At 35.6% G+C, this 23,687-nt stretch overlaps 1 protein-coding gene across 9 annotated transcripts in view; it reads right to left on the minus strand.

Moving 5' to 3' along the window:
• The window catches only part of BLTP1 (bridge-like lipid transfer protein family member 1), a 235,966-nt gene that overhangs the window by 202,418 nt on the left and 9,861 nt on the right, over positions 1-23,687 (minus strand). For all 9 annotated transcript variants that reach the window (XM_077140145.1, XM_077140153.1, XM_077140154.1 and 6 more), the window contains exons 2-5: positions 15,523-15,644; positions 11,376-11,492; positions 10,213-10,291; positions 9,292-9,356 (exon numbers count right to left, since the gene is read on the minus strand). In XM_077140145.1, the coding sequence (XP_076996260.1) occupies positions 9,292-9,356; positions 10,213-10,291; positions 11,376-11,492; positions 15,523-15,619 (358 nt within the window). In that variant the 5' untranslated portion in view covers positions 15,620-15,644. The remainder of the gene's footprint in view (positions 1-9,291; positions 9,357-10,212; positions 10,292-11,375; positions 11,493-15,522; positions 15,645-23,687) is intronic.

Genomic DNA, 23,687 nt, shown 5'->3' on the forward strand with positions numbered 1-23,687 from the left:
TCAGTAAATATTTACTCAATCAGTGAATAAAAAATAATAAATGGTATTTTAACAGTTAAGTAAATAGGATTGAACAAAATGATTGAATCACTATTTCTTTGGAAAAATCACTTTAGAAAAGTATTCAACAAATACAGAACCCATCACATTTCTGAGGCAACTTCTGACTTCATTTTCTTTTTTCTCATCCAATCTCCTATCATTCAAATTTTCCAAGCTGAGGTGCTTTGAGGGGTTCAAGACTTCAGTGGAGGAAGTAACTGAAGATGTGGTGGAGATAGTAGAACTAAAATTAGAAGTGGGGTATGAAGATATGACTGAATTGCCAAATCTTGTGATAAAACTTGAATGGATGATGTATTAGTTAGGGTTCTCTAGAGAAACAGAATCAACAGGGAACACTTGCAAATATAAAATTTATATAAGTGTCTCACATGACCGCAGGAACGCAGAGTCCAAAATCCACAGGGCAGGCTGCGAAACTAACAACTCCGATGGATGGCCTGGATGAACTCCACCAGAGAGGCTCACCAGCCAAAGCAGGAATGGGGCCTGTCTCCTCTGAGTCCTCCTTAAAAGGCTTCCCCTGATTAGATTTAGCATCACTAATTGTAGAAGACACTCCCCTTTGGCTGATTACAAATGGAATCAGCTGTGGATGCAGCTGACGTAATCATGACCTAATCCTATGAAATGTCCTCACTGCAACAGACAGGCCAGCGTTTGCCCAATCAGATAAACAGGTACCACAACTTGGCCAAGTTGACACATGTCCCTAACCATGACAAATGAGGAGTTGCTTTTAATGAATGAGCAAAGAAAGTGGTTTCTTAAGGTGGAAACTAGTCCTGGTTAATACTCTCTGGACATCGCTGAAATGACAACAGAGGATTTAGAATATTCCAGAAACTTAGTTGATAAAGGAGTAGCAAGGCTTGAGAGGATAAACTCCAGTTTTGAAAGACATTCTACTACAGGTAAAAGACTATCAAAGGGCATCATATGCTACAAAGAAAGCTTTCATGAAAGGAAGAATCAACCCATGCAGCAAATTTCATTGTTGTCTTATTTTTAATAATTGTCACAGCCACCCCAATCTTTAGCAGCCACCACCCTGCTCAGTCAGCAGCCATCAACAGGGAAGCAAGACCCTCCACCAACAAAAAGAGTACAACTTACTGCATACTCAGATGTTGGTTAGCAGTTTAAACAATAAAATATTTTAAAATCCAGACATACATATTATTTTTTAGACGTAATGCTATTGCATACTTAATGGACTACAATATACTGTAAACATAACTGTCATATATACTGGGAAACCAAAAAATACATGTGACCTATTTTATTGCATTATTTACTCTACTGCACTGGTCTGGAACCAAAACTGCAATATCACTGAGTATGTCTGTTCTTGAAAGTGGTTAAAATGGGAAATTGTATGTTGTATATATGTTACCACTTTGAAAATATAAAAGAAAAACAGTGCATGTAAAATCTGGTGAAATCTGAACAAGATCTCCTTAACAGTATCACCCACTGTCATTTCCCTGGTTTTTATAATGTAACATAATTATTGCAGGATGCTGGCTGAAGGGTACATGGGGCCTCTTTGTACTAGTTTTGAAAATTCTTGCATATAAACTTATTTCAAAATAAATTTTTTTAATATAAAAGCATGACAAATTATGGTTAATGAATATAAAAATTTTTAATACAAGTTAAAAAAAAATTTTTTCCCAGTTGACCCCAAATGCCTTTTATACCAGTTTGTCCAAACCAATAAAGAATCCAGGCCTATGCATTGCATTCAGTTATTATATTTCTTAAATCTTTTTAATATAGCAGTTTTTACTTTTAAAAACCTTACTGACTTGCCGAAGAGACCTTGCCAAATGCCCCCACAGAATGCCTCAGCTCCTAGATTGTCTCGTTGCTTTTTCCTTGTGCCCTTTAGTTTCTTTTTCCCCAATCTCTCCTGTAAACTGCAAGTTTATATCTAATCCTCCTTTTGTGAGTAGGGGTGGGAGGTGGTGTAGGGGAAGAGGTGGACAGCAGCTGGAATAGATACCAGGTTAGGTTATGTACTTGCATCACAGACCAGAACTGGCTTACCAGTGGTAATACTATGACTGATTCCAGGTAATGGGTGATGTTGGTTGAGCCCTGCAACACAGTTACACGTCCAGCTTCAAGACCATAAACTTTGCGGTGTTACTCCACACTATATAGATTTCCAATTTTTCATCAACCATTTTAACCTACAGTTTTCACTTGTCAGAATCAATAATTGTATTAAAGTTGTATTAAAGTTCACAGAATGCTGTTTTTCCAATTCTATCATTCTTTCTACATTAGCTGGCATTTTTCTGTTGATATCTTTACCTTCTCAACTGGGGTTCTAATTAATATTATAAAAAATTACTCCCAATGTGCCAAACTCGGTACATTTGTGGGCAGGATTCAGCTTGTGGGCTGCTGCAACCTTGTGACCTTCGATGGGAAAATGTCTCACCTGTGTCATCACTTAGTACCCTGTGGCAAGGAATAGCGCTTCTGTTTGTAACACTCAATTACTTTGCACTTGTTGACATGTTGCTTGTAATTTCAAGGCATTTTAAGCATGTTATTTGTCTCTCTGGCTAGACTGCGACCTCCTCAAGGTCAGGTACTCACAATGTACTTCCTTGGCTTCTAATGTGCTTTCTTTTTTTTGTGTGTGACAACTTTATTGAAGTAAAATGTACATTTGGGGGAGGGGGGGTGTGCATGGGCCAGGAATCAAATATGGGTCTCCTGCATGGCAGACAAGAATTTCCCACTGAACAACTACATATCATTTTAAGTGTAGAAAAGCAATGATTATTAGTAAACCCCAATGCGCTTTTTTTTTCTTTTGTATACTGTATGGTGGGGGTCACATTTCATTCTTTTTCCATGTGACTAGCCCATTATAGCAGCACCATCTGTTGAAAAATAAATTTTTTTGAGGGGAAGTGCAGTGTTAGAATTCTTGCCTGCCATGTGGGAGACCTAGGTTTCATTCTCGACCCATGTACTTCCTTCCCTCTGACTTCATATTTTAAAAGAAAAGCATCTTAATTTTTTTCTATTTGCTTCACCTGCATTAATAATATTCAAGTCAGAGAGATGTATGATTAAATAATAAATCGAATTTCCAAGCCTGGTTGATTTCCAAGCTTACATGGTCTTTTCTCTAGGCTTCTGCCATTCCCAGGTACACTGTATATGGCAACATCTTCGCTCTCCTCCTCCAATACACACACACAGATAACAAGAGACAGATTCATGCCTGAGGGCACACCCACTGAGAAACACAGGGAAAAGACACAGAGGTGGGCACACACAGAGAGGTGCATGTACACTTATGTACAAGAGAAGCACACTGACAAAGACAAGCACACACACACTCACTCTCACAGACATGTACACACAAATACTAGCACATCCACAATATCACCCCACAGAGAGGATACAGGCAGAATAAGTACGTCAGTCTTCCACAGAGACAGGGGCACCCTACTAGATCACAGGGCACACACCCATAAATAAACACCTCTCCTTCAAACAAATTTATAGTAACAAAATAGATCTTAACTTAGAATTTCTGAAAACCCAACACATGAAAGCATAATAAATGCAAAGTGAAATAGTTTTCTACTTCTGTCTACCCTGCCCTGACAATCATTCCCTAGGAGATAGAGAGGCCTCTTCCAAAGACACACATTTCCTACATACAGACACATGACACACATACAACACACACATTTCGTACATAGACACACGCCACACGCACAAGACACACATTTCCTACATACAGACACACGCCACACGCACAAGACACACATTTCCTACATACAGACACACACCACACAGGACAAGACAAATTTCCTATATACAGACACACGCCACACACACAAGAGTTCTTTAAAAAATAAAAGAGAAAAAAAAAGGATGGGGACTCATGTACTAGATCCTCCAGGAGGTGGAGAAAGGTGACAAAACAGTAGAAAAGATACAGGATCGATCCCTGTAATATCATTTACTAATGCTGGGACCTAAGGCAAGTACCTTAGCCTCCATGACTGTCATGTTCCTCATTTATAAAACAGGAAGACCTATATCTACCTCGTGTGATCGTTTTACAATAAATACGGGTTCCATTCTCTTTGCAGGTCAAATTCTTACTAGTCACATAGATTATGTATTCACTTTCAATACACAAATTATGCATTAATTTTCAATAATCCATTCTCTTCCATTAAATAATCTTTCATTCCATAACACAATATAATATTAACAATAAAATCAGCTCACTTGTATTGAATGCCTGCTTTATTCCAGGTACTCTTTTAGGTACTGAACTCACACAATCTCATTTAATCTTCACAACCATGGCAGAAGGCGCCCACGGTTACACACCTAGCAAGAAGGAAACTGGAGTCCAGGTTTCTAAAACATCAGCCTTTAGCCACAAAACAGTATTTCCTATCAATTAAATTAATGAATGTGATGACTGTTTCAAAGTAAAAATAAATGTTATTAGTGACCCAAAACAGAAACTTATAGAAAGATTTCAGTTATTTCTTTGTAACTTATGAAAAATTGTTCAATATTCAAACTTAACTGCAATATCTAAAATTGTAAAACGATGGTAACACTAGATTTTTCACTGACACTTACATCTCTAGGGAATTTAGAAAGGAGTTTTATAGTTTCATTCACTCTGATTGTACTAGACATCAAAGTGAAAACTTCAATTTAAACATAGTTTAAGAAAGGTATAATCAATTGACCCTTTTAAATCTTTTTTTTTTTTTGGTATGGGCATGTTCCAGGAATCAAACGCAGGTCTCCCACATGGCAGGTAAGAATTTTAGGCCTTTGTAAATCTTATTTCTACATTAAGGTTGCTCTATTTTTGAAGGCAGATAATTTTCTTTGTTCCCATACTTTGTAAATCTCCTTATCATCTAACATGATAACATTCCCAGAATAGGCTCTCAAAAAATATATTTAAATAAAATTCCTAAGAGACACAAGATACGGATATAAAAGACTCTTGACTTAACAGGCAGTTAGTTTATAGAACAAGAAAATGTAAATGAATGTTGTAGAACAGCTCAAGTCTCCTGAGCAAACAGCTAATTGAGACTTCTTGTTTTCCAAATGGAAATTAGGAGAAGGGCTCTTATTTAATTATGTAACTGGAACACATGCTATTTGTAGTTAAAAAAAAAAAAAAAGTAAGGTGCAGAAGTGCCGCCTTGTAAGACTTAGAATCAATACTTAGTACAAAGATAAAACAGTCAATTGACCTTTTAAAAATTGTTCTCTGTAATAACAACAACATTTGAATACTATAAATTTCAAAAGTACTAGATTATATTAGGCTAAAACTTCTAAAGGGCAAAGTAACAGAAAGGGATATGTTTTGCCACCATGTTTCCATTTCTTAACAATGTAAAAATTCCTTCTGGATAAAATGGATGCATGCCTACTTACTCAGATCAGTATTCACTTAAACATATGATATGAACATATCATCATATGTTAAGAGGCAATCAATCCTGCCATGTAATTATCTTCTAAAAGAATGGCTTAAAATCAACTATTCTAAAAGCAAAATGAAGATTTCTGACAGATATCCTCAAATGATTGGCCTTTAGCCAACAAATTTTTATGGCAGATCACTGGTTCCATGATCTAGGGATAACTGTGTAACAAAACACTTCTGGCAAACAAATTAGCTATTTTCTGTTTTCTTTATTTATAATAGGAATACACTGGACTGTATTACAATTGGGCTACACTGGACCAATCAACTGTAATTTGTTAGGATTACAAATCTAACTCCATTCCTGGTGAAAATCCTTCCAACTAAGCTTCACAGCACAGAAACTGTATGCTAATGCTTTCCTATTTTCTTCTACCAAAGCTCTAAATCTTCCTAACAAAAATCTGGCCCTGAAATCGTTCTAGACTAATAATGTACTTAGTCCAAACCGTTTATTCCTTCATTATTATTTGAAAGGACTGACTACAGGCATCACCAAAGCTTGCCACTCCTGAAAAATACATAAATGTAAATGTTAAAATGTAGGTAAAGCAAAGAGCAAATAATTAATAACTGCAAAAGTGTTAACTGATAAGTCCACCAACTTCTCCTAACACCACCATAAAAGGGAGGTGAGGCATCTTTTTATCTATTGAAAACGAGTGGCACACACAAAAAAGAAGCAAAGACATAAAACTTAATTTAAATATTTTTAGTATTAAGAAGGACACAAAATATCCAAAAATTATAATGATATTTCTGTTCATATCAAAATTGTCAAAAGTTTATAGACAATTACATAGAAGCAGCAGAAAGATACAGAACTAACAATAAGAGTGACAAAAGGAATTCAAAACACTAAAAGAAATGACAGTGATATGCAGTCAGAGAGAGGCAATATTTGAGCTATTTTTTAAACTAGGATGTATGAATCTGAAGTGGTGATAACATTTTGCTATGTCTTCTGAAATATGTAAGTTCATGTCACTCTCCTGCCCAAAAATCCCTGTAATGGCTGTAGCTACCAGATGTTCAAGATCCTCTTTAACACAACCTCCAAATCATTCCCTGATAGTCCTTTACCTTATATTAACAACCAAACTGAATCATTTGCTCATTCCCAAACAGACTTATGGCACTTGGCCTCAATGCCACTGGCCAAACCAGTTATTCCATTTGAGCTACCCTCAGTTCCACTCCACCTATGCCTGACAAAATCTTACTTCCTGTCATCCCTAAGCATGCTGCTCAGAAGATGGCGATTTAACAGCCCTCCATCTACCATGCCACCTCCTAACAAACGGGCAGCACTCTAAACATCATCAAGGCATGGCGCCACTGGGGTCACACCAGGTGGTCCACACCACAGCTGGAAACTTTGAAGATGGTTCTCAATATAGTTCTTTAACCCACACTCAATGTTCCCGTTCTTCTTTAATTATGGTTGTTTATATGCATTTATTCCCCCAAATAGATTTAGGTAGTGCCCATTTCCTTTTTTTTTTAAATCTCTTCCTTCTCCCCCTCTATTAAATGAGGTAAATATTTTATGAAATGCTACCTCTTTCAAGAAGGACTTGGGTAATTGCTCTTAACCCCACATAACTTAGTGAAAAATAATCTACTTTAAGATGTGATACTTTATGATAAAATGGAATGATTATTTTTATCATCAAAAAGCTTATAAGCAATTTTAAGATTTCAGTCCTCACTTCTAAAAAACTTCTAAACTGGGCAATCATATTTAGGTGCAGCTTTCAAAACTGCAGCTGCCTCTAGATACTGCAAATGTCCATAAGCTGCAACCAGTATTTATGTATAAGAATTTCTAAGAAAAAAAAAAAAGAATTTCTAAGGATTTACTTGGGTTATATTTAAAACAAGACTGTTCTATAATATAAGGAGCACTAAGACTAGAAATTAGATGACCTAAGTTCTTGTCACGGCTTTATAGTTACAATCACATAAATTTCTGTTCCTTCATCCCTAGAATGAGCAGTTGTGAGAACATTAGTTGTTTTTTTTTTTCTTTTCTCAAACTGATGAGGGATTTTAAGATCAGTTGTTTCCAACTACATTCCTTGAAATACTGGGTAAGTGGTATGAGGGGGAGGTGTCAGGTCAAATGGGCCTTCTCTATTTTCCAACTCCACCATATCCTACAGATTTATCTTTTGGCTGACTGTAGTTCAATTTAAGATTATAAATTAAATCTGCTGGGCTAGACAGCTCTAAAGGAAAGTCACTGCTAGCTATAAAAGTGCCATGGAGGGTGGGGGGTGGGGAAGGGTGTGATATGGGGTAGGAGAACAATAATAAAGAGAAAAAGAAACTAAATAATGTAATCTAAAGTGAAATAAGCTAGCTAAAACTTAGGAAAATTTTAAAGTTTTTGGAACTTAAAGCCATTTTCCCATAGGAATAAAATTATAAATGATGGTAAGATTTCTAAGTGAGTTGACAAAAAAACAAACCATTTAACTGGAAATTTCCAACAGTTATGCACTCTAACCCACATTTCAGAGTTTCAACCTGGGGTACCAGAGACAGATCACTCTGAGAGCTAAGAGAAGACGGGGAGATTCCATCCTTTTCTGACCCTACATTCCCAGGTCCCACCTATCATTTTCTAGAGCAACAGGTCTCAAAGTATTACCCAAGAAGTAACAGGGGCCCAAGACCTTTTCAAGAACTATTTTCATAATAATACTAAGATTCTTGGCCATTTAACAATCATTGTCCCAGGAGTAGAGAGTAGAATTTTTAAAAGGCAACATGACATATGGTACTTCAACAAATTGAAAGCAGAAGTAGAGCTGAGAATAGGCATTGAAGAAATTTGCAAAAATGTAAAGCAATGCTACTACTGTTGTCACTAATACATTTTTACTTTGGGAAATAGCTACTTTTCATTAAATAATATGTAATGGGCTTAAATTTCTTTAATGAATTAAAAAATAAGTGTTTCTAAAATTCTCAGATGTAATTTCTAAGGCAATATATTTAGATAAATATAATACACATAAGCAAAAAGCTCTTTGAGGTCCTCAACAATGCTGAAGAATGCTAAGAGTTCCTGATATCAAAAAGTTAGTATTCTAGAAAGTATAAACAAGACCTACTATCCCTTGAAGCCACTGGTGATGGTTAATGTAGACTACAAAGGTTAGGGGCAGAGAAAGGAGAACCTAGAAGAATATAAAATGAAGATCTAGGGTGAAAACTCTAAGATGACAAAGGACAAGGCTCTGATGAGAAAAGAAGATCCAAAAGGAAGCCTAGAGTTTACATTTCCTGTTATGTTCATCCCTACCAAGGCAGATAAATGAGAACACGTAGCAGTCTCAGGAAGAGGTATGAATAAAAGCACAGAAGCTGAAAAGTATGAGATTAACAGAATCATTAGAATGTTAGAGAGCCCAGCTTAACCAGAACATGGGTTAGGTTCAATGACAGAGTGGGAGGTAAGGCTAGACACATAGGTAGGGGTTCAGACTGAAGAGACTCCTCAATAAATAACAGGCTGAAGAATCTAAACTTAACCAGGCAGCATGAAAGCTGGTGAAGGATTCTGAGGAGAGTGGTAATAAAATCAAAACCCCAGAGCTTTTAAAAAACTCCATCTAATATAAAATGTGAAACATTTCAATACACATAAATTAAAACTGATAATATGACTGAACATTCTCAGCACATGAAAAAATGAAACTCACCATGCTGCTTCTGTTTTGGGTTATACATCTTCCACCACCGAAAAATGACAAATCCATCTTGAATTCTAAACGAGTAAATTACAAAAATGAGAAATTATGTAACAATTTATTTATTATACATCATCCTAATGCACCCAAATAATAAACCTCAATTTATTTTTTAATTTTGAAATAATTTTAGACTCACATAGAAGTTGCCTCCTAATGTTTTTGTTTGTTTGTTTTTGTTTGGTTTTTTTTTTTTGGCATGGGCAGGCTCTGGGAAACGAATCCACCTCCTAATGTTTTAAATAAGGTATGGATATGGCCAAACCCTAGCACCTCTTAACTAATTTAAAAATTTCAAATTCTAAGCCACAAATTTTAAGAACATTACAAAAAATAAAGTAGGTTTTTCTTTCAAGACTTAGGGAAGAAGCAACACTTCAAACATTTTATTATTAATTATCATTTCTCATTATATTCAGATTCCTGTTTACTCCTTTGAATAAAATTAGAGTTGCTAACATGTGCTAAACAATCCTAAAACATATTATCTCTAAATAAGGAGCTAAAAGACAAGCACTATCCACATCCCTTACCCTCAAGCTATATGACAAATGATCACCATGACTCCTACAACAGAAATGGACAGATAATCTAATGTTTCAATTTTTCATCTAGGAATGAAATGACAGGTTATTCATTTCAATGAGCTGCTATTTGATAAACTTTTGGGGAGCCTAAACCTTTCTTAAATTAATCAACTGATAAAAACATTTCAAAATATCTACTCACTAGATAACAGTTATCAAAAAAATGATTTTTGCTTTATGGTTTTATTTGAAGAAACAAGTCATATTAAATAAAGTTTAATCAGAGAGATTTTAAATATTTCAAATTTGTGTTTTATAACAATGGGTTCTTTTTCTTTTGTTTTACCTGATAGACATGTCTTCTGTAATGTAATAGATTTCACGAACCATGACTTTTCCAGAAAGAACAGAGAAAGAGAAGGAACCTGATGTAGGAAAATAAAAACAATAGCAATCAATGTAATTATTCTGATAGATAGCAGAACCCGAAAGCTTCAAATAATCTTACCATTCAATTTATTCAAAAATTAAATGTTCTTCTAAGGTAAATAAGGATACCACTCTCTTCCTGATACCCTTACCGCTTTACTAATTTTCTATCATCTTTTCTTCGAATGGAACAGAAAGAAACATAATTATGGAACGAGCTGCTAGATAACCACGAGGACATTAGGTTTCATAAACGCTTTGTACAGATAATTTCCTAAACCGTGCAATTATACACAGCCATTAAATAAACGTGAAGCCGTAACTAATTCTCTTTTTCCTTCATAAATTTGACAGACTCCAGGAAACATCCACTGCCCCAAATTAACGGAAGATGTCTGAGTGATGTTCCATTTACGCCCACCCACTAGGGCGGAAGGTGACAACGGCTCTATCCAGGGACTCCCTTTTTGCATTTTTTAGGGCTTTTAGCACACAGCTTCCGAAAACATCTTATATACCTGCTAGTTTCCCAATTATAAGTAACCAGAAATCAGATTATTGTATACTCATAAAGTAAACTAAAATGAGTAATGCAGGCTTCCAAATGAAATACAGGACATGATTCCAACGTATAGTTAAAAGATTTTTTAAAAATAAAATTAAATTTTAAAAAGCAGCAAAAACTAAATCTATAAAATTAAATTTTAAAAAGCAGCAAAAACTAAATGGAGTACTAAAAATATTCTTTAGATGGTGGAACTCAGAAATTTCTATTTCCATATTGCATATATGTCTAGATTTTTCTAATTCTAATGAGCATCTTTTATAAGCAAAGAAAAGTCAAAAAGTTATCATAACTATAGAATATCTGTAAGAATGGGGTAAAGAATGTAACCAAGTGTTATTTCTTCTCTAGTCCTGATATCCTAGGTGAGAAAAACTCCAGTCAGAATGATTAGTTTAACCTTCAAGATACAAAGGTAAATTTCTAAAGTTACTATCAGTTTATAAAGACATGAATTTTTAATATACATCACAAAATAATATGGAAGAAAAAAATTCAGAGTTACTCAAACTTACCAATATGGATATAGCCATGTTTGTATAATCTGTTAAGAACCAGTGTTAAAATAAGACCAACATTTCGAGAATTATAATAGGTGAGATAAATAATCCAGCCACAGGACAAAATGGTAGCTGTTGGGAGAAAAATGCAAAAGATTCTCAATATATAGTTTCCTTTCAATCACCTTAATATCTTAATAAAAATTTGTTAGTAAAAGAATGTTATATTCAGAAATGTCAAGGTCTCTTTCCAAATGGTAATTTGTTCTCTTACAATTTAATACTGGAACTTTTAAAATCTGAGATGGATTCTACTTCATCCAACTTCTATCTCTTCAGTCATTACCCAGTAAAGCATAAATTCTAATCAGGTCAATTAAGACACACCTTTTCCTTTTTTTTTTTTTTTGTTTCTATTTTCATGGTTTTGCGCTGTCTTGATTACTAAACATAGGTAAAGATGTTCTAGGAGAGAAAGCCCATTATCTCTGACTATTCAAAAAATCATTCACCTTTTTTAGGACAAAAGTTCATACACAAGTCACTCCAAAGTATTTCCTGAAACAGAATAATTCCACTTAAAAAGAAATCTGATGATTTTTTAAATCAGAGAAAAATCTTGGTTTTATAAATCAGCAACTCTGCCTTTAAAAGTTAAGGCAGGCCACAGTGGCTCAGTGGCAGAGCTCTCGCCTGCCATACCAGAGACCCGTGTTCTATTCCTGGTGCCTGCCCATGTATTGGAAAAATAAAAAGTTAATGGACCTAGAAACTTAGGGTATTTACGTGACATATGAGACTCAGTTAGAGCTCTGAAACTATGAAAGTCAGCAGTATCCCATAAGGAACTGTTCAAAAAACTGAACAAGTGATCAGATTTCGAGCAGAGATATCAATGAAGTTGATCAGGACAGGACTAAGGTAAATCAGATATAGGGTAAGGGATGATATGGTCCATATTTTAAAACTTCAAATTTTATGAAGAGACTAAAGGGAGAAATGTTTAATGGGTGCAAAATTTATATTTTAGGTAGTGCATTACCTAATTTAACTTGTATGGTCAGTTTCATTGAACACCGTAAGTACATGGAATCTTGAAAAGGGCAGGAGATTTTGTTGGTCTGATCAGATTAGTATGATGCCATTATATCCCAGGGTAATTTGGGCAGCGAATAAAGAAATATTTGCAAAGTTCCCTTTAGTGACTAGGGAGAAAGGAGGAAATATTCAATTTCCCCATTTGGAAAATTATATTCTCACAAGCCGCGGGGACAACCAAACCAACAGGCAAGCCCTTGATCTTGGGGGCTGTCCCTATGAAACTTATTCCTGCAAAAGATAGGCTAAGCCTGCTTAAAATCTAGGCCTAAGAGTCACCCTCAAATATTTTGTTGCTCATATATGGCCTCTCTCTCTAAGTCAGCTCGGCAGGTGACCTCACTGCCTTCCTTCCTACACAGAACATGACTCTCAGGGATATAAACCTCCCTGGCAATGTGGGAGAGAAACCCGGCATCGAGGGATTGAGAAAACCTTCTTGATCAACAGGGAGAAGAGAAAAATCAGACAAAATAAGGTTTCAGTGGCTGAGAGGTTTCAAACAGAGTCAAGACGTTATCCTGGAGGTTATTCTTATGCATTATATAGATATTCTTTTTTAGTTTATGGTATATTGGAGTGGCTGGAGGGAAGTACCTGAAACTGTTGAGCTACGTACCAGTAGCTTTGATTCTTGAAGATTACTGTATTCAGATGTAACTTTTACAAAGTGACATGTGATTGTGAAAACCTTGTGTCTGATGCTCCTTTTATCCAGGGTATGGACAGATGAGTTAAAAAAAAATTGATAAAATAAATAAATAATGGGGAGGACAAAGGGTAAAATAAATTGAGTAAATGGAAATACCAGTGGTCAATTAGAGGAAGGGGTAAGGTTTATGGTATGTTTGAGTTTTTCCTTTTTTCTTATTTCTTTTTCTGGAGTGATGCAAAATGTTCTAAAAAATGGTCATGGTGATGAATACATACATACCTATGTGATGAGGTTGTGAACTATTAATTGTACACCATGTACGGAATGTATGTGTGTGAAGATTTCTCAATAAAAACATTAAAAATACACAAATAAATCTTAAAAAAAAAGGTAATGGAAACAAAATGGGAATTTTAGACTAGTTGAAGCCATACCTATGCTAAATATAGGATAGCATGATTGATAAGTTTATAACCTATTTTTAAAGAATGCCATTGAATATGGAAGAGTAAATGATATTCTAATTTTGATCATTTTCCTCATGAAAAATTAATATTCATTTATAGAGTTTACATTCCAAAAGAAAAACCCAATTCATGAGTACACAAAAGGCAAAACAGAAGAAAGCACTATTCTGATAATAAATTTTTCTTTACTTGTCCTTTTTTTTGGGGGGAGGGGTGCATGGTACAGGAATTGAACCTGGGTCTCCTGCATGAAAGGCAGGCATTCTAACCACAGAACTACCCGTGCACCCCTACCTGTCCTTTTTAAAATTATAATTATTTTCTAAATTAGGACAAATATGTAAAGCAATAGCATATACAACCTTTTAGCTTTAAAGCATGTAATACAGGGCAGGCCATGGTGGCTCGCAGGCAGAATTCTCACCTGCCATGCCAGAGACCGGGGTTCGATTCCCAGTGTCTGCCCATGCCAAAAAAAAAAAAGTATGTAATACAGATAAAACAAAGCCATCACTGAGAGGCAAAAAAAAAACCCAACAAAACATTTTTCAGAGTTTATCAGATTGATGTTAATAGTTTCAATGTAACACATGCTACATATTTGCCCATAAAAATCATTCCTAGGATAATTCTTCTGAAAATTATTTGATGATATGCTATTAAAATTTAATTTTTACTCTAAATAACTGTCAACAGCTTGCTGTGGATCCCCCATGAACAGCGTGCCACCTCCTCTGTTCCCGCCTTCAATACCCTAAGGCCACTAGCTTGAACAGTCACTCAACGTTTGTCTCGTCATTGTAGTTGCTGCTGCTTCCCAACAGAAAGAAACCGGATGGAACAGAAAAAAAGATAGAAATTCTAGGTGATAGGAGAAGATACAGATAAGAAGTAAGGAAGAATTCTGCCCTTAATTAATCTAAAAGGTAAACTTAAATACTGCTTTTCTGAAGTTCTATTTCATACTGTTTGGCATTTCATTTAATTCTTTCTGGCTTTCAATAATAGTAATTTAAAATATTTCACTTTAGTCAAATAGAAAACAACTAGAAGTTTACACGGTCACCCAATCCTACTCACGACTCATGAAGCATCATAATTCCTTCCCTACCCTTCCCACCCTACATCCTATACTGTCATAAAAGAACCATGATATATACTCTGAAAATCTAGCTGAGTAATTCACAGAAGTTACTTAATTGCTATGGTTCTCAATTCCCCAACATTCTAAAAGGAAAAGAGCTCTAAGCCTTGAGACAATATATGCAAAAGTCATGTAATAGTACATCGTTCCAAATCCTGTCTCAAAATTCAAATCAAATACCATTCTTCATAAAAACTTCCTGGGCAATAACAGTGTCTACAAATCTCTTCCTTCCCAGATATTATTTCTGTATTTCTATCTATAATTCACTAATACTCCTTCCCTTCCCGTCATTTAATTATACACTGTTTTGTATTATTTGGATATGCCTAGAAAATTTCTAGAATATTATACAAAAAAAAAAAATTAATGACAGAGTCCATCGGAAAGAGTGAGGAAGACAAAAAGTTTAAGTATATACATTCTACTTTCTTATAAAAATGTATTTACTATGAGAATGTATTACTTTTGTAATAAAGCAAACAAACATGTCTGTGTATATTGGGGGGCTGGAAGGTGTGGAACTGAAATGGGAAAGACAAGTGAAATGCAATGTCTTTCGTCATCTCCCACCTCCCCCAAGTAAGGCCGGGGGACAACGCAAGGTAAGCTAGAGAGCATCCCAGACAGTTCCCGGGCAAATCTTCGCAGAAACAGAGATCGATTAAAGCCTTCTTTCCTAAAAATAACTAAATAGTATTATAAACATTCCAACTTTAATTAACCACTGCTTAAAACCAGCAGTTGTTAATCCATATACACAAAACAATAAAGTACAAGAAAATGTATTCTACCCACCAACAAGGAGCCAAACAACATTGGAATTGTGCTCGGTAAGAAAATCTTCTAACTGAGTGATACTAGGGACAATACTGTCATTCTTCCTTTGATCCATTATTGAACTTCTTCCAGAGCAGTATCTAAAGGCCAAAAATAGTTCAAAAGTTAAACTTAGAATCACAGATTTATTAAACTGCAAGGGAAATCATGTAAAGGAAAAAAGACTTTGTGAAAGTTTTTTAAATTACACTCCGGTTCCTTCAATGATGAGAATACAAAAACACACAACATATTCTTAGATTTATAATTAAAATTTAAGACAATGGGTCATATTTTTTAATGTCCTAATTTGATCATTGTAAATATGAGTATATACTCAGGTTCACTTATACTCTGGCTCAAAATAGGAGAGACATGAATACCTTAAATCTAATCAAGACAGCTATCTCAACAATAAGAAGGAACTAAGTACTAATCATCTATATTAACATACTCATCTATATTTGTCCCAAAAACTTCCATTAACATTATATTTATGTGTTAAATTGGATTAATCCTCTTAACCTCCATCAGCTGTATGGATTCCCCATTATTCTATGGGCACTAGGTGCGTCATTTTTATTGGAATCTTCCTAGTTCAGATTCACTCCGAGGAGAGTTTGGAAAGAAAGCAGATCTGTTAGATCTGTTATCAGATAAAGACTTGGGACAAATCTGATGATATACCATCAAACTGTGGCTAGAGATGTGAAGAATGTACAGGTATGCCCATTACCAAGATGCATATGCACATTTAGGTGTACCAAAAATGAGTAAAAAGTCAGGATTAAAAGTTCTTGATTTATGATCCAAGAAATAAGAAAATCTGTCTTCTGATATTACAGTATTAACATGACAAACCCAACCTGCTGTTAACAAAAGTATCTTGTTATAAACCAGAAAAATGTAAAAAGGTTAGACTTTATTAGAGAGCTACATAGTTAATAATGTTTTAAGACCAAACAGTATAGGTGATTTATACAGAAAACAGCCTATTTCAAAGCAGGAAAAAATAAATGAGGACAACTTTCTAGGTGAAATTCAGCAGAACTGACATGTCAACTTTTAAAATATGTTTTCCATTTATTTACTACAGCTCTTCTCTATGAAGATCATAAAACAAGTTTAAAAATTGGATGACAGCATTGCCAGACACCAGGCTATATGCTTATTACAATGTTTCATAACTTCACACTGTTGAAATCTTGTATAATTTACGAGGCAAATTTAACATGGTTTAAAAAAAGAACTCATTAATAACTGAGGGACAGTAGATGCACTCAGAACATCAAAGCCAGAGAAAGATGAGGTGGATATACCTGCAGGGAACACGCAGGCACACAGCACTGGAGACTGAGGGGAAGAAGGACGGGGGACGTCCCACGGGGGGCGGGGGCGGGGGTGTGGAGTCAACAGCAGCAGCCCAACTCAAGGCGGAGCAGCCTGAATGGAGAGAGGAACCTGAGACGCGTTTGCACTGGCAGGGTGTGGGGACCCAAGAGGAGGGCATCAGACCCCAGAAAGCTAAGGAGGGCTTCCGTGGAGGAGGGCAGCCCTTTGAAGTGTACTGGAGCCGAGCCGGGTGAGAAGAACATCCATGTGGGAGGTGGCTCATGCAGCAACTGAAGGGACTGGGACTGAGCAAGTAAGTCAATATATTTAGGATAACGCAAACCAAATGTCTCACTGTTAAATGTTGGATAAGAACAGAAGGTGTGGTTTACAATATGAATGGATGTAGAAATAGATATAAGTGCGTATGTACGTATAAGTATATAGTCACTGACAGGTCCTGGGAGCATCAACACTCCAATAAAAATGACACACCTAGTGCCCAGAAGTTTGCTTCTAAAAACCACTCTCTACAAAGAGCAACCAGGGTTCCATGAAGAGACAGCTCATTCCACAGCAAAAGCAGGGAACCTGTTTTCCAGAAAGTAAGGAAAGGCTCAGAGAATGACGCGGACATGTCAAAAGGACACAGAAGCCAGCCTGAAGAGGAGCTCCTGCTGGCAAAATCTGGGACAATTTAGGCATCAAAATAAATGATAGTATACTCTGCATTATAATCCATTAAATACAATAGGAATTTATGCATCCATCCTGATATAAATAATAAATTGAAAACATGATGAGCAACAGGATAGTCGCATAGTGAGAAAATAATTCCCACAAAATACTTATTAATGACAAAGGGGAAAAGAAACTGTAAGAGACAGTCAGCAGTTAATTAAGTATTCAAAATAAACTATTAGTAATAGGATAAACTGAAATTGCGTGCCACTTGATAGAAGAACACAGCCTCGCTTCTGTGAAATTCCTGCCAAAGATGCAGAACCTGAATCTGAACATGAGAAATCATCAGACAGATTCACACTGAAGGACATTCTCAAAACTAACTGGCTTGTAATCTCCAAAACTGTCAGGTCACAAATTGAAGGAGATTAAAGAGAAATGACAATCAATTACAATTCTTGATTCTGAATCAGATCACTGTGTTATAAAGGACATCACTGAGACAACTGGCTACACTTAGAGGGTATGAGGACAGAAGATAGTGATGTACCAATGTTAGTTTCCTGAGCTGACCTTGAGGTAGTTTGAGGTCAGCTCAAGAGACTTCTTCCTTTAGAAGTCCCTATCTTTCACGTTATGTTTTCTTAGCAGATTGCATAATACTTCCTAAAACCCTTGATTACCAAACTTGTTCAATTTATTACGCTAATGTAATGTATTATAACATAATTATGCATACATTTTACATATAATTATATACAATACCTTAGCAATATAATTTAACAAATGCTATATTAGAGGTAAGGTATTTATAATATATAATATATACATATAACAGAAATATAATAGGGAATTATATATACTATATATTATCATATATGATATAGGTACTTAATATCTTGTCTCTCTCCCATAACAGATTATGAGCTCATCCACAGAAATGGTTTTATTCATCTCTATATTCCCAAAACCAGTGACAATGTCTTGACCACAGCTACGTATAAGCATCACATGTATCAAGTATTATGTATCTAGTATTACATAACTTTAAATGGCATCCTACCTATTATATAAGAAAATAATACTGATCTACATGTTATGGGACATGTTTTCTCAATATTTTCATGTTTCATCCAAATTGTTTCTCCTTCCTTAAATCCATCATATTCATTTGCAAAAATGCTGTTTAGCTTTAGAAAAGATATCACGGCAATAATTATTTTAGTAATACACCAAAAGGAGCATGAGGAGCATGAAAATGTGAAAGTTTAATCAGCCACAGCACAAAATAGAGATTAAGAGGTCCTAATTTGCCACCGCTCAAAATAAATCTTCTAAAACATTAAACTTACACTATTTTATGCCTCTCCTCCTGGCATAAAGGCAATAAGATTATCTAACATCTAATACACTTGTCAAAAAATTTTTAATGATGAAGTTCCAAATTTTTATTTGAGCCTTCAAAAATGGAGGCCATTATTAAACAAGATTTGAGAAAGGGCGAAAATTCAACTTCTCCAAGTGGAGAATTCTTGATACTCTCACAGGCGGTGGGGACAACCAAAGCAATGGGCTGAGCCTCCAATCTTGGGGTTTGTTCATATGAACTTAACCCCAGAAAGGTTAGGCTAAGCCTACTTAAAATTAGGCCTAAGAGTCACCTCCAGAGAACCTCTTTTGTTGCTCATATGTGGTCTATCTCTCTCAGCCGACACTGCAAGCAAACTCACCACCCTCCCCCAATGTGGGACATGACTCCCAGAGGTGTGGACCTTCCTGGCAATGTGGGACAGAAATCCTAGAACGAGTGGGACTCACCATCAAGGGACTGAGAAAAATCTTCTCGGCCAAAAAGAGGAAGAACGAAATGAGACAAAATAAAGTGTCAGTGGTTAAGAGATTCCAAACAGAGCCGAGAGGTCATCCTGGAGGTTATTCTTACGCATTAGATAGAAATCACCTTGTTAGTTAAGATATCATGCAGAAGCTGCCTGAAAATGTGGAGCTGTGCTCTGGCGGCCAAGGTTCCTGAAGATAATTGTATGATGACACAGCTGTCGCAGTGTGACTGTGTGGTCGTGAGAGCCTTGTGTGTGATACTCCTTTTGTCTACCTTATCGACAAGTAAAACATACGGATTAAAAATAAATAAATAATAGGGGAACAAATGTTAAAATAAATTTAGTAGATTGAAATGCTGGTGATCGGTGAAGCGGAGAAGTATGGCATGTATGAATTTTTTTCTGTCTTTTTATTGCTTTTTCTGAATTGATGCAGATGTTCTAAGAAATGATAATGATGATGAATATTCAACTATGTGATGATAGTTTGTGTTATTGATTACATAACAAGAACGGAATATCATATGATAGAATGTTTGTGTTTGTATGTGGTTATGTATCATAAATAAAAAATAAATTAATTTAACAAAAAGAAAGGCAGGGGTAAGGAGTATGGTATATATGAAATTTTTTCTGCTGTCTTTTTATTTCTTTTTCTGAATTGATGCAAATATTCTAAGAAATGATCACGAAGATGAATATGCAACTATGTGATGATATTGTGAATTACTGATTATATATGCAGAACGGAATGATCACACGTTAAGAATGTTTGTGTTTCTTTGTCATATTAAAAAAATTTTTTAATTAATTTAAGAAAAGTTTTTTAAAATGGAGGCCATTATTAAATAAAACGAAAAATACAAATAATTCAGTAGAAAAAAATGAAAAAATACATAAACAGGCAATTCACAGAGAAACATAATTAACATTACTATCAGACACAATCACCATTTGTCATCCACCATATAAGCAAAAATTTTAAAGACTGCAAACGGCTGTATTTGCAAAGGTATAGGCAAGTGGGCACTCATGCACAGCTGATGACAGTAAACTGGGAGTCTTTGAGAATAACAATGTATCAGACACTATAAAAACTATAAATGTATATATGCTTTGACTCTGACATTTCAATTCTAGAAAGCTATCCCTCAGAAATACTTTCTCAGCACAGATGTTTCTTCAAGGACAGTCACTATAGCATTACATATCATACAAAAAAACTAGGGAAAATGATCATTAAAAGGAAAACAATTAAAGAAATCATAGCATACTCTTACTGCGAAATGCTATACACCTTTTTAAAAGAATGAAATGGCTCTATATGGGCTGATAACAGAAAAATGTCCAGGATGTAATGTTAGCAGGAAAAGCAAATTAAGAAGGATGGCATCACTGATGTTTTAAAAAAATTAACTATGCAATATATATTACACACATACACATACACACCCCATACACACGTAGAAAAAAAAATTTTTAACCTGCAAAAAATCAGCAAAGACCTTAAGAGGGTGACCTCTGGGAACAGTGGCAGATTTAGGGGGAAGGGGAGGAAAGAAACAGGACTAACACTTTACTCTTGGTACTTAAGTATTGCTCAAAAGTTTTACAATTGACATGTAAATTGTAAACAATTCAAAAATTTAAAAAAAGAAAAAAGGAGAATGGTGATGTGGCAGGTGGAAAAGAGGATTTTCATATCCAAGAGCACACATATCTCTTAAACTCTCGTAATCAAATCCAAAAATACCATCCTGGCCACCTGCCATCTACTTATCAGGTCTTTCTGTGATTCTTAAATTCGTAAATGTCTTTTTAAAAAACTTAATAAAAGCCAGAAGCCTTCATCACATTACATCAGGAAGATCAGCGAATACCTTAGGAAGAATTACAGTGTTTGATGTGATAGCCTTGAGCTTAAGAATGGGAGGAGGGGGCAGGCCACGATGGCTCAGCAGGTAAGAACGCCTGCCTGCCATGCCAGAGGACCCAGGTTCGATTCCTGGTGCCTGTCCATGTAAAAAAAAAAAAAAAGACTGGAAGGAGGGAAGGAGGAGTGGCTAAAACGTTCTACAGTGGGGACAGAGGTAGCTGCAAACAAGGAGACTGGCAGAAGGAAAGAGAGGAGGCAGCTATCAAGGAACAACAGAGGAATCAAAAAGTACTGCTTCTTAATCCCTTCTTGATGAAGACACTTTAAAGGATAGGAATAGAGAGAAACCTCTTGGAGATAGTAAAGGGAATACATGAAAAACCCACAGCTAACATAATACTCACTGGGGAGAGTCTGAAAACTTTCCAAGATAAGGAACAAGACAAAGATTCCTACTGCACCTGTTATTCAACGTTGTACTGGAAGTTCTAGCTAGAACAATTAGGCAAGAAAAAGAAATAAAAGGCATCCAAATTGGAAAGGAAGAAGTAAAACTTTCACCATTCTCTGCAGATGACATGATCCTAAATGTGGAAAATCTCAAAAAAATCTACAGTGAAGCTATAGAGCTAATAAATGAGTACAGCAGAGCACCAGGACACATGATCGAGATGCAAAAATCCTTAGTGTTTCTATGTACCAGTAACCAGCATTCTGAGGAGGAAATTAAGAAAAAAAATGCCGGAGGTTATTCTTATGCATCATATAGGTATCTTCTTTTTAGTTTAAGGTGTATTAGCGAGGCTAGAGGGAAGTGCCTGAAACTGTAGAGCTGTGTTCCAGTAGCCATGTTTCCTGAAGATGATCGTACAATGATATGGCTTTTACGGTGTGACTGTGTGATTGTCAAAACCTTGTGTCTGATGCTCCTTTTATCTGTAGTATGGACAGATGAGTAAAAAACTATGGATTAAAAATCAATAATAGGGGGAACAAATACTAAAATAAATTGGATAGAAGGAAATTATAGTGGTTAATGAGAGGGAGGGGTAGGGGGCATGGTATGTATGAGTTTTTCTTATTTCTTTTTCTGGAGTGATGTAAATGTCCTGAGAAAAGATCATGGTGATGAATATACAACTATGTGATGATACTGTGAACCACTGACTGCACACCAAGTATGGAATGTTCATACGTTAAGAATGTTTGTGTTTGTATGTTGATTGGTTTTATTAACAAAAATTTTTGAAAAGGTCCTACTTTGTTCCAGAGGCAGCCCAATGTAAGGATAAAGGGCATGTACTCTGTACTAAGCTACCCGGGTTCAAACACTAGTTCTGACGTTATAGTCAAGGGACCCTAGATAAGTTTCCTAATCCTCCTGTGCTGTTTCCTCATCTGTAAAATGCAGACACTAATAGTACCTACTTCACACAGTTGTACTGTCCATATGTGTATGTTTTAGGACGACTGACACATAGCAGACATAACGCAATATATATGTTTGCTATTGGTCACCAATGCCATCGGTGCCTGGCCCATACACTGTTGGTATTTATCTCTACACAAGAAAGCTGCTTATTTTCAACACTTGTAACACCCTGATGAGAGTGCTTCCTAGTTGTAGGAAAACTTTCAGCTTGTGCTCAGGGCAAGCCAGAAGTACCAGAGCTGATGTTATTGATGGCTGGGAAGCTGGTGGATTAACATCTGCAACTTCCTTGATCTTTAATTGGAATAATTAAGGCACATTTTATTAAGCCTCCCAGAGTTCCCTAATAGGACTGAGCTCCAAATGCCCACAGTGGCAACTGCCACGATAATGTCCTTTATTTGGTTTCATCCTTTCCTGTCTTACTTCCCTTCAGCATGTCCCAAATAATCTACCTGTTCTTGAATTCCCAATTCAGAGTATTTTTGTGAGGAATCTCAAAATAAGACACTATTTATATTATTTGTTATTGATCCTGTCATTTCGGAAAATAGTTTTCTTTTACCCTTTGCTTAAGATGAGACTGTAAAACCATACCATTTATAGTATACAGCATTTAATGAAATGTGTAAGAGTTTTATTAAAATCTCACTTCAGTTCAGAGCATAAATAAATATGCAAGAACTGTTTTTTCACATAAAGAGAGAGATACTTCCTCTATCTGAAGGAAAAAACAGAGGAAGAGTTGGAAGCAGATAAAGGGAGACTCACTGGAAAAATGAGAGAGTGTGACAGTTTCTATGTATTTCAGAAGTTTGAGTCAAAGTAATATTTGTTTAATCCTCTTCTATGTCATTTTTTTTCATCTTTCTTCTTTATCTTACTCTCAATTTTATTGGTTCTAATGCTATAACCTTTTTACTCCCTTTTTTCTTCATTTTAAATTTGCATTTTAGCGGTTAGGAGAAGAGAGCTCTAG

This window comes from Tamandua tetradactyla, chromosome 22, assembly GCF_023851605.1.
Source record: "Tamandua tetradactyla isolate mTamTet1 chromosome 22, mTamTet1.pri, whole genome shotgun sequence".
NCBI classification, from domain to species: Eukaryota; Metazoa; Chordata; class Mammalia; order Pilosa; family Myrmecophagidae; genus Tamandua; species Tamandua tetradactyla.